Source organism: Glarea lozoyensis, assembly GCF_000409485.1.
Source record: "Glarea lozoyensis ATCC 20868 chromosome Unknown GLAREA15, whole genome shotgun sequence".
Lineage (NCBI taxonomy): Eukaryota > Fungi > Ascomycota > Leotiomycetes > Helotiales > Helotiaceae > Glarea > Glarea lozoyensis.
Genome location: NW_007360989.1, coordinates 1,371,529 through 1,383,334, shown reverse-complemented (window position 1 = coordinate 1,383,334; position 11,806 = coordinate 1,371,529). Strand labels below are relative to the sequence as shown.

At 46.7% G+C, this 11,806-nt stretch overlaps 3 protein-coding genes across 3 annotated transcripts; 1 reads left to right on the top strand and 2 right to left on the bottom strand.

Moving 5' to 3' along the window:
- Positions 1 to 128: 128 nt before the first annotated feature.
- On the top strand, positions 129 to 5,990 carry GLAREA_06269 (NAD(P)-binding Rossmann-fold containing protein; the record flags this gene model as incomplete). Its single annotated transcript, XM_008081683.1, has 9 exons — positions 129 to 396; positions 446 to 683; positions 731 to 988; positions 1,049 to 3,692; positions 3,741 to 4,025; positions 4,070 to 4,144; positions 4,193 to 4,473; positions 4,538 to 4,588; positions 4,640 to 5,990. 9 exons carry the CDS (start codon positions 129 to 131, stop codon positions 5,988 to 5,990), a joined length of 5,451 nt encoding a protein of 1,816 aa, XP_008079874.1.
- A 1,052-nt stretch (positions 5,991 to 7,042) lies between these two features.
- GLAREA_06268 (Concanavalin A-like lectins/glucanase) lies at positions 7,043 to 8,395 on the bottom strand (the record flags this gene model as incomplete). The annotated part of the gene is made up of 2 exons (XM_008081682.1): positions 7,043 to 7,932; positions 7,978 to 8,395. 2 exons carry the CDS (start codon positions 8,393 to 8,395, stop codon positions 7,043 to 7,045), a joined length of 1,308 nt encoding a protein of 435 aa, XP_008079873.1.
- A 1,598-nt stretch (positions 8,396 to 9,993) lies between these two features.
- Positions 9,994 to 11,224, bottom strand: GLAREA_06267 (uncharacterized protein; the record flags this gene model as incomplete). The annotated part of the gene is made up of 5 exons (XM_008081681.1): positions 9,994 to 10,338; positions 10,383 to 10,448; positions 10,530 to 10,559; positions 10,709 to 10,843; positions 11,138 to 11,224. The coding sequence occupies 5 exons, from the start codon at positions 11,222 to 11,224 to the stop codon at positions 9,994 to 9,996; spliced, it is 663 nt and encodes a 220-aa protein (XP_008079872.1).
- Positions 11,225 to 11,806: the final 582 nt, after the last annotated feature.

Genomic DNA, 11,806 nt, shown 5'->3' with positions numbered 1-11,806 from the left:
AACCTCTACTTACCGTCGTCCAAATTGGATTAGTTAATATCCTTCTATCTTGGGGTATTCTTCCGGCAGCTGTAGTTGGACATAGCAGCGGTGAGATTGCTGCGGCTTATGCTTGTGGTGCTATCTCAATGACTGATGCTGTACTCATCGCATATTATCGTGGGAGAGCGATGATAGAGGTGCGCCAGAATGGTGGCATGGCAGCTATCGGTCTGGGTAGTGAAGCGGCTAGCGAGTTCTTGAGGGACGGCGTGGTCGTTGCTTGTGATAACAGCCCGGAAAGTGTCACACTGTCGGGAGACATTTCATCCCTTCAGGCCATGATGAGGGATATTGAGAGTGCCAAGCCAGCAGTCTTTGTAAAACAGCTGAGGGTGGAAATGGCGTATCATTCTTGTGAGTTTATCCCTAATTTAACGGTGTGGATGGTAACCAAAATATGCAGACCATATGCGGGGTATCGGGAAAGACTACGGAGACTTGCTTGATACGATGGTTGTTGCTCGGAAAGCCACAGTACCATTCTATTCTTCTGTCTCTGGAAGGCTCAAAATGGGACATGGAGTGCTAGGGGCCGCGTATTGGCGAAGTAATCTCGAGTCACCAGTATTGTTCAATTCTGCCGTGAATTCCTATCTGAAAGATAACGACACTGATACCATCTTCGTTGAAGTTGGACCTCAGTAAGTTTGTGATTTTTCGCCAATTGTTCTTCATTAATACGGCTTAGCTCTACCTTGGCTGGTCCGCTGCGACAGATTTTCAAGGCAGCGAATGTGAATTACGACGTTTCTTACGCATCCTGTCTTGAGCGGCGTAAAAATTGCTCCGTTTCTATGCTTAACTTAGCTGGTACATTATGGCAGCGGGACATAACCCTAGATCTTAGCATCTTATGCCCAGAAAACGAAGTTCTAACAGATATTCCGAATTACCCATGGTCCCGGGATACAAAGTATTGGAATGAAAACAGAGCTGTCAGGCAATGGTGAGCCTTTTCATAATCTGTAAATAGGTTGCGAGTTGTAGAGTGGCTAACATGTCGTAGGCGGTGTCGAGAATATCCGCGTCACGAACTTCTGGGCACGCGTATCATAGAGTCTATAGATCGAGAACCGAGTTGGCGGGTGCTATTGAACCTGGAAGATACTCCATGGATTCGTGATCACAGAGTAGGGGAGGATATAGTATTTCCTGCAGCCGGGTACATTGCTATGGCTGGCGAAGCAACAAGGCAATTATCAAGCGTCTCGGATTATACGATGCAAAATATCCTCATCAGTACAGCACTTGTCATGAAGGAGGGCGAAACGCATGAGATCGTAACTTCGCTAAAGCCATCAAGGCTTACAGATTCTCTTGACTCGGTGTGGTACGACTTTTCTATTTCATCTTTCAGCGGAACCTGGCTGTTACATTGTTCTGGCCAAATCAAAGCTGGTGGGGCTGAGGAAAAATCGGAAATTCATCAGCCTCTATCAAGAAAAATATCTTCACCATACCACAGCTTGAAATCGATCGGACTAAATTACGGTCCTTGTTTTCAGGGTCTTGCCAACATAACAACAAGGCCAGGGGCTAAGATCGCTTTTGGAACGATATTAGCGCCTACTGCTTTTATTCAGGATGCTTATCAACTTCATCCGACCAGCATTGACTGCTGCTTACAATTATTCATGCTTGGTGCTTCAGAAGGAGTCTCGCGGCGGTTGGATCGACTCTACGTCCCTACTGAAATTGATTACCTTTACGTGGGACAAGCGGATTTGTCAGGTGATTTGCAAGCGATTGCAACTGCTACAACTGTGTCTACAGCTAGGATTAACGGTCATGCCACTGTAACGACCAACGACTCTAAAGTGGTCCTGTCCCTCGAAGGTGGCCAGTTTTCGTCGATCGAGAACGATGTTGCCACAACGAATAATATCGCGGGTGCTGAAATTTATTATGCTCCCGATATCGATCTGTACAATGCGGAAAGCCTCATTCGTCCTCGAGGTGATTCCGAAATGCTTTCAGGTTGGCTTTCTGCAGAAGAGCTTTGCATGCTGTGCATGATAGAAATGATGAAACGAGCAAGACCCGCGTCTCTCAGCTTGCCCCACCTAGAAGACTTTTATTCTTGGATTGCGTCGCAGATCGAACCCTTAGATGAAGAAAATCACATTTCCTCCCAAAGTTTGAAGAAAGGACAAGCTATGAACTCTGGTCAGAGGCTAGAAAAGATTGAGCAATTGAGTCAGGAAATCTCGTCATCAAAGGCCTCCGCCGTATCGAACTTGGTAAAGAGGGTTTTTGATGATTGGAGTCAGCTAGTGCAGGGTCAGGTCGAACCACTCGAGATCTTGCTTCCTGATGATGGATTGACCAAATTTTATAATGTCTTAGAAGGTTTGACTAATTATAGCGACTTCTTCGCAACGCTCGGGCACAATAATCCTGGCCTCAGAATTCTTGAGATCGGAGCTGGTACTGGCGGAACTACTTCTGCCATTCTCAAAGCACTTACAACTCCTAACGGCACTCGGATGTATGGAAAATATTCTTATACCGATGTATCAAGTGGATTTTTTGTGGCAGCTAAGGAAAGATTCAAGGAATTTGCTAATATCGAGTACTCGGTCTTGGATATCAGCAAAGATCCTATTTCTCAGGGGTTTCCAGTCGAGGAGTTCGATCTTATCATTGCAGCGAATGTTCTTCATGCCACACCAAATCTAAACGCGACGCTCAAGAACGTACGAAAGTTGATTGCGCCAAGCGGAAGACTCTATCTGCAGGAGTTGAGCCCAAGTATGATGAGACCTGTGAACTTCATAATGGGCATACTTCCGGGATGGTGGCTCGGGGCAAATGATGGTCGCTCGCTTGAACCGTTCATCAGCACGACGCGCTGGGATCAAGAATTGCGAAAATCTGGCTTTTTAGGGACCGAGACTGTGGTCCTTGACAATGACGCGCCATATAATCTCAATGCGAATATTATAGCTCGACCCGAGCCGACAATCACTACCAATGGCTATAATAGGACTATTTCAATCCTGGGAGATCCTCAAAATTTTCAGCAGCTCATTCGACTCTTTGAACATCGCGGTTACGATCTCCAATGCTACTCGACGTGTGATCGCCTACCAGCTAACCAAGATATCATCTCATGCTTGGAGCTATCCAATCCTTTCTTCGACGACATTGACTCAGCTAATTTTGCACAATTTCAAAAGATTGCACGGCATCTTCAGAATAGCCGTCTTTTGTGGTTGACAAAATCATCCCAAAATTCCTGCATTGATCCAAGATTTAGCCTTGTACTGGGTCTGGCACGAACTCTTAGAGCGGAAACTTCCGTGGACTTCAATACTTTGGAGATCGATAAATTAGACGAGAAGACTTTCGAACATGTGGTTGCTGTATTTGATAAAATTAGGCATCGACATACAGACCCGACGGCATCAGAGATTGATCCAGACTACGAATTCGTTCTGTCGAATGGTGTCGTGCAAGTCGGTCGTTATCATGCAGTAACTGTTCCTAGCGAACTGCCCGTACCGACCGAAGCAACTGCTCCGAAAAGCCTGACGATTGGAAAATTAGGCTTGCTGCAGTCACTGTCGTGGGAGCAGCGAGATGTTTTGCCCGAACTTGGTGATGACGACGTTGAAGTCGAACTACGCTGTGTCGGTCTCAATTTCCGAGTAAGTGTCTCGTTCTAATCGCGAGTCGCTGAAAATTGACGGGACTAGGACGTTCTCACCTGTATGGGTATTGTCGAAAGCAGCATCGGAGGTCTGGGTCTCGAAGCATCTGCCATAGTTCGAAAACTAGGTAAGAATGTTCGAGATCTTGCTATCGGGGACAGAGTCATGGTCTTTGGAAGTGGCTGTTTCAGTACGAAGAGGAATATTTCTTCTTTCTTGTGCGCAAAGATACCCGACAACGTTGGGGACGAAGAAGCTGCTACAATGCCTACGGTCTACAGCACAGTTATACACTCTTTGATCAATCTAGGAGGGTTGCAGGAGGGACAGGTAAATTCAATATTCTCTGGATTGTGAAAGGTGCTAATAAATAGACTGTTTTGATACACTCAGCTTGTGGGGGCGTCGGATTGGCAGCAATTCAACTCTGTCGATACTTGGGCGCAGAGGTAAAGTCTTTTGTTGAGATTAGCATAATATAATAACTGACAATTTAGGTTTACGTAAGCGCTGGGAATGAAGAAAAGGTCGCCTATCTTCAGAACCAGTTCGACATCCCTCGAAATCGTATATTCCATTCCCGTGACGATTCTTTTCTCTCTAACCTGATGCGCGAGACAAATGGGAAGGGAGTCGATTTGGTGCTCAATTCCCTCTCGGGTGAACTACTTCATGCGTCTTGGAAATGTGTGGCTGAAGGGGGACGCTTTATCGAGCTTGGAAAGCGTGACTTTATTGGCAGAGGGAAACTCAACATGGATATCTTTGAAGACAACAGGTACGGAAAATGCAGCTTTCCGACAGCATATAAAATCTAGGGACGGGCTAATTGGTTGGGATAGGGCTTTCTTCGGGGTCGACTTGAACAGGTTCACTCCAAAGCAATGTAAACCGTAAGACATATCCATATTTTTCAATTGCCCACGGTTTCTGACAAATTCTAGTCTGCTTGAAAAGACGGCAGAACTTCTCCGAGAAGGACACATTAAACCCATTAATCCAAGAAAAGTGTTTGAATACACAGAGGCCGAAGAAGCATTCCGATATATGCAAAAAGGAATACACATTGGAAAAGTCCTCGTCAAAATGCCGGAGCCTGGCGAACACATAAACACAAGGCCCTTGATGACAAAAATAGCGCTGCACGAACACAAAACCTTTATTCTGATCGGGGGCCTTGGTGGTCTCGGAAGAGCCATATCAACATGGATGATTGAACGCGGTGCACGCCATTTCATATACTTGTCCAGATCTGCCGGATCAGAGAAAGACCTCCCTTTCATCCAGGAACTTGAAGCTCAAAAGTGCTCAATCCAAACGATTGCTGGTAGCGTTGCCAACATGGCCGATGTCAAACGTGCAATTGCTGCAGCCAAAAGTCCCATCGGCGGTATCCTCCAAATGTCCATGGTTCTCCGCGATCAACTATTCGCAGAACACGATTTCGAAGATTGGCGTACAGTTGTTGATCCCAAAGTCAAAGGTACCTGGAACTTACATCACGCACTAGAAGGGCATGACCTAGATTTCTTCGTCCTTTTCAGCTCCATCTCCGGCATCGTCGGCACAAAAGGCCAAACAGCATACGCAGCCGCAAACACCTTTTTAGATTCTTTCGTCTTATACAGACATGGTCTTGGACTTCCAGCATCGGCAATTGATATCGGAATGATGACTGAAATCGGATATGTAGCAGAGACCAAGGCTTTGCATGGGATGGTAGGGGCTAAAGCCTTACACGCATTACGCGAAACGGATCTGATCGACGCGTTGCAATTGTCGATTGCGAGTAACTCCTCGGTGAAGAAATCGACTGTGCCGGGGATTCGTAATGCTTCTTCTTTGGTCATCGGTCTTCGACCCACCAAACCTCTTGACGACCCAACAGACACGACACCGTGGAAACACGACAGGAGAATGAGTCTCTACCACGACGTCTCTTCCGGACCCACACAATCGACATCTTCATCCAACGACAATCTCCGAGCATTCCTCGGCTCCGTCGAAACTACACCCAGCACCCTCGATTCTGCAGCGTCGTTCGAGTTTCTGGCACGTCTAATCGGCACACAGCTTTATGTGTTTATGATGCATCCGATCGAAGACTTGGATTTCGCGCAGACCTTGAGTGGATTGGGTGTGGATTCTTTGGTCACGCTTGAAGTGCGGAATTGGTGGAAGAGGAGTTTGGGGGTGGATGTCAGTACGTTGGAGATTTTGGGGGCGGGAACTATTGAGGGACTTGCGAAGTTGGCTGGGGAGGGGTTGAAGAGGAAATATGGTGAGAGCGTCTAATTCGCTAGGTGAGCCGTGGAAAAACTTGGAATACTTGACATCTCGATAATTGATTGACCAGAAATTTGGAGCCAGCGTCGTCCACATAAACGAAGCCGAGCTGTACAAATGACCTCATTCTCATGTCTCAGACGTTTTCAGACATCTCCTTCCTAATTTTTACATCCCTCCTCAAATTTTCAAGCTCTCGAACTCTACTAAGATGCATAATCTCGAGAATAGACGCCAGGCTGGAGATTTCTGAAAGTTGGCAAACTTGTTACACTATGTGCTTTGGGAATACACTTGGTGAGTACTGTCAAAAGCTCACAAACTGCTATTTCCTTATCCTCTATTAATAACTCAAATCTTCAATTTCCTCTCACGCTCACCGGAACCTCTCATCTCCATTCACTTCCATCACAAAAATCTCTATTCATACATCTTCACCCGACATAACCTCGCTTAACACTCGCTAACCCCCTTTCCACCCTTCACCCTCCATTGTCCTACCGTCCAGCTTCCAGCTTCAACCCTCCTCCCACCACATATTCATCTCATTTATGATATATCATACTCCACACTCTCAGATTAATTACTCATCATGACAAACACAATTACCTTCCAAATCCACTCACCGATTCATCCAATATCGACTAGGCAGCCTAATCACACCTCGTATCGCCCCCTGAATCTTTAATTAAGCGAGGAGGTGTGAATCTTACTTACATATCCTCACAACAACCTCGCTGTGAAATTGGGCGAATATTTTGTTATCGATTTGCTATGGATTCTCATAGCACGCTGAGGGGAGCGGAAAAGGGTAGTTACAAGCAAGAATAAGAGAATTATTGAGTGAAGATAGTAAGATCTTGTGAGTTCGTTTCTAATGATATCTTGATTCCTGTGTGTCTAATAGTGTAACATAGTTCGTACACCATCAAACAAGCAACTGCGTACACTCCACTATTCCTTCCAAAAAAACGCCCTGGTATCCATCCTACTCCAATATCCATCCCAATCTAACCATCCCATCCCAAGCCAAACCAAAATTCCCACGCAAGTCCATTTCATCAAGAAACAGTCCCATTCGCACTGTAAACCACAAAAGATCCAAACTCCCAATACGCATTCGCGAACGCCGTATTATTATTCGCCACGTAATCACTACACGTCCCCGGACAACTCTGCGCATATATCGTCTCGTCGCCAGCCCATGAACCACATAGATCGATATTCGCAATGATGCTCTGATTCCGGAAATGCGTGTCGATATCACAATTCGTGTTTGGGAAATCCGCTGTCGCTTCAGGCCAGGTGGATGGATCTGGCGAGCCGGCGCTGATATCTGATGGAATGGAAGCACGCGCGAATTGCCACATGCGTATTCCCGCGGTGCGGAGTTCCATTGCCATAACCCCGCCGCCGTTGTTGTTGAAGGTGTTGCCGAAGGTCGAGGTGCCGGCGTCAACGCCGCAGCCTGCATTGCCATTTGTGGAATTCAAACAGCTGGATTGGAGATCTGTGCCAGTGTCTTTGCGTTTGACATCCATAGAGCAGCCTTTGGTTGTGTGAAGGGTCATTTGGTTCTGCGTGTCTGAAACCACGTTGACGGCTTCCATGATGTCAATTTCGCCGTTGGTAGGCCAATTTGAGGGATCGGAGAGCCAAAGAGCAGGCCAGGTTGCGCAACCTGTGGGTGTGTGCTTGACGTCGAAGATGAAGAGGTTGTTTGTGCCGTATTGTTTTTTTGAAGTGATGCGAACGGAGAAGCGACCGGTCGAGGCATTAGGAACACTGGATGAGTTGACTGATGTGTCGACTCTGAGAACAGCTGATGAGGTGGATGCGTATGTGAGATTGTACTGAGCAGCCGCTACTGAATCGACATAATGCACAAATCCGCTTGATGGATCGTATCCTGTGAAGTAGTCGAAGTTGTCAAAGAAGTTCTCTCCGGAATCTATATCCGTTAGCAAGCACATCAAATAAGAGCAATGATACATACATGTCTCCGAAACACTATAACTCAACCTCGAATAATCCGGGTACTTATTCTTCTTATTCGTCACCACCACCGGAACCACAATTACGATTATCAAAATCACCACCGCAGCCGCAACCCCAATCCAAACTTTCTTCCCCCAACCCTTAACGTCATACCACTTCCGTCCCACGCCATCCTGCCTCTCAAACTCCCCCGTCCCCTCTACAAACTGATTCTTCATAATCTCCGTCGCGCTCGAATACGTCGTATGTTTGCGCTCCACGCTATCAAAACTCTCCTTCCCCTTCTCACTGTCAAACGAGTACACCGACGGCGATCTCTGTGGGAGATTCGTACTTCTGGCGCGGATATGCAGGACGGCTTTTGGTGGTTTCCAGTACTCGAGCGGACGGAACGGAAGTTGCGAGGGGGCGGCCATTATTTATATGGACTACGTCGGACGTTCTTGCCCTGCAAGAATCGCACACGAATTAAAAGCGGACCAACACGAACCGGACGTTGGATGATTCGTGGTCGCGATACGAATGGGGTGGATGATGCAGCGGGATTATCCACTTTGGGTGGTAGCCCTATATGCAGCTGACGAATGCAGATACGGGTGGGACGGCGGTGGTTGGATTGGTTGATTAAGAATATATTAGAAAAATAGAGTGATAAAGAAAGTAAGAAAGATTGAATGTTGAGGTTTCCTGGAGAGATGATACTTGATACTTGAGTACATATCGCATCCAGACCACCCCACCAGCGTCTGAGCCAAGATATGGAACTTTCATCTCATCAAGATATCCCATCAAGCTTCCCGGTAATTCTTCATCGACAGGACGAGAAATGGATACATTACCCGACCGCATTCATGCCTTCTCTGCTATACAGCGTTCTGATTGATGGATTCTTGGAACGATCACCATGATACCCAAGATGCGGAAGATCAAGTTTCACTCATCGAACGACTGTGGAGAAACAAAACGTGTCGAGGCGTTCGAGGCGTAGCAGAGCCGAGGAAGGGAGGGAACGACATGTCTTCATTCATGTTCATATCGAGGACGATAAGATTTTTGAGTTGTTCTTTTGTAATATCAGACCTGATTAATGTTGCAATGGATTTTTGCAGAGATGTAGATATGGAAATGTTGACATTCGCCACTCGCGAACAGATCTCGTTTCAGCGTCTCAAAATGCGTCGTACCACCAAAACATGACTCCAATCATGCAAAATGAGATATCAGTTCACCAAACCGCCATGGAAACCTTCTAACACTTACTTTACATATCTGATACATTTATTCAGACGTATAGAGTATTTAACAATTCTCTTCTCATCCTATCATTCTCTTAATAAAATTTATATCCCGGTAATCCAATCAAAACCATCAAAGCAGCCACATTTTCAACTACCGCAGCATTCCTAAACTGCCCCTTCAAAGAACCGCTCATCTAAACTCTAGAAAAATTCCACCTCACACCAAAAATTCATATCATCCGAATTAACTTTAACTAAAATCGTTGCCGCTGCTAAGTGTAGAACCAGCCGCGTAATCCCTTACATCCACTATCGCTAGCTCTTCTCCACCTGGCTGGGTAGTTTCCGTGCCCGCTTCTTAGTGAAAGCTATCCTTAGAAAGTAACATAGAGCTTTGGTAGAATATGTTCGTTGATATGAAAAGATAAAGACCGAATGATGTTTTATATCTAGATCGTTGCGCTTCGAGCTGGAAACGAACTTCTCATATCGCTGTGTTGAATGAGGACACAAAACTTCCTTCACCTAGATAAAATGATATAATGATCGTCCCATGAGTGGTGGTCCCAAAGCTCAGATTCCAGCTATACAAGCCATTGATTATTTCAGCAGAGATTTCCTCAGTATACAGTACACCTTTATCTAACATTACGCCTCTGATTTCCATACCAAAACTCCGACGCAATGCCCAGTTCCATATCCACACACATATCATACACCCCACCTCTGCCCACATTCATCTTTTCAGGACCTCATCCACATATCTGCTGTTCATCCTAATCACTCTCACTAGGCCTCCTCATATAACTATCAATCGCCGCACTAAACGCCGCAAAACCCGCACACCCCACAAGCGCCGCCTGCGGTCCCGCCGGCGCCGCCAACACACCCCCCGTAATACACCCCGCCATAACGCCATTCGCGAGATCGTTCTTCGCGCGGAACCCTTCGATACAGCATTCCGTGCCCGCGAAGATGGCGCCTACCTTTCCGAAGTTCTTGGCGGAACTGTAGGAGCGTGATCCCATGTCTTTGAAGCCTTGTTTGAGTTGTTGGCGCAGCGGGAGGGAGATGATGGATTGGGCGTTGGGGTTGGTTGCGAGGGGGGTGTCGTATTGCATCTGTGGGTGTTAGAAGGGGAGGGAAAGTGGGAGAGGAGACGTACAGAGGCCATGAAGAGACCGAAGGCGCCGCCGAGGGCGAAACCCATTACGCCTGACATTGCTGTTTTCTGGGGATGTTAGTGAGGTTCGAGATATAGATGGAGGGGTGGCTGATCGAGAGCGGAGTTGGAGGAGATGGGTGTACATACCCCGGGACATGATTCCATTACTGTTTGTAACTGCGAGAAAATCAATGGTTAGCAAGGTTTCTTCGACGATAGTCTTTCAGCATATCCAGCAGCTCTCTTCATCTGTTCCGTATATCCAACTTCCGTCGCTCGATTCTCGTGTGTACGGTGCATTTCCTTCCCAATCATGTAACATCCACCTCGCTTCCGTTTCTCAACATCTCTACTCTCTGTTTCTTCTCCTCGACATCCGTGGACTGCCTCTTTGCTGCCAATTCTTGCCATACCCCACACCATCTCCCAAATCCTGCTCTCGTCTCGAAAACCCTCTCTCCCTATATTGTCTGTATCTCCGTCCTCTATTCTCGACTTTTTGCGTTTCGTCCCATAGCACCCAAGACCGCCCTCGCACTCCTATATCCTCTCATCTTCCATCTCTTGCTAGCTTTCCTGCCACCCATATGCCCCCTCCGATGTCTTCATCTCTTCAACCCCCCCATTCACCCCTCCCAACCCGCCCCAGACCCTCCCCCTATCCACTCCAACTCCCTCTCCCTTCCATCTCTTTCCCACCCCTCCCAACCATCCACAAAATGCCAAAAGAGCATAAAAAAACAGTATAAACTCACAGCCTTAACAGCAGCCATAGCCTGCGCATCCTGCGGATCCACACCCGCCGTATTCCCGGCTCCCCCGTTGAACAGTGGATTATTCATTTCTTCACTCCTTTATTCTCCTCTTCACTCCTATTCCCCAAGTCCTCCTTTGGCTCGTGGTCGTGGTTATGCTCGAAGCTTCGTTCTGGTCTGGGTTCTCTCGCTTTGGTCGTAGCCAGGAAGATGACAGGATAGCGGCCTGTTCGTATAGGTCTTAGACAGTCTGTATACTGATATCGATATTCAAGACGTACGATAGAGTCGTTAGTGAAAAAGTGGAAGTTCGAGTGTTGCGACGGATGAGAAACCGCGCGATTACCTTTTTTCTGCCGTATCGGGTCGCAGGGTGGTGAGGCAGCAAAGCGGTGAGTGCTGAAATGTATCCCACGTGATATGCCTCATCAGATTCCTGGAACGAGTGCATCACAATCCGGCATCGACAAAAGAATAGGGATCAAAGCCATATTTAATCAGGGAAAGATTCTTCATTGAACACTAAAACTCAATAATCGCCATTCTGTTCGAACAATTATCATTATAAGGCTCCCTGTATATTTCACTTCAACCACCACAACTAAAACCCGTCAAATTCCAAGTCATGTATAAAAAAGTGATTAATTCATACCATCTACATCTATATTC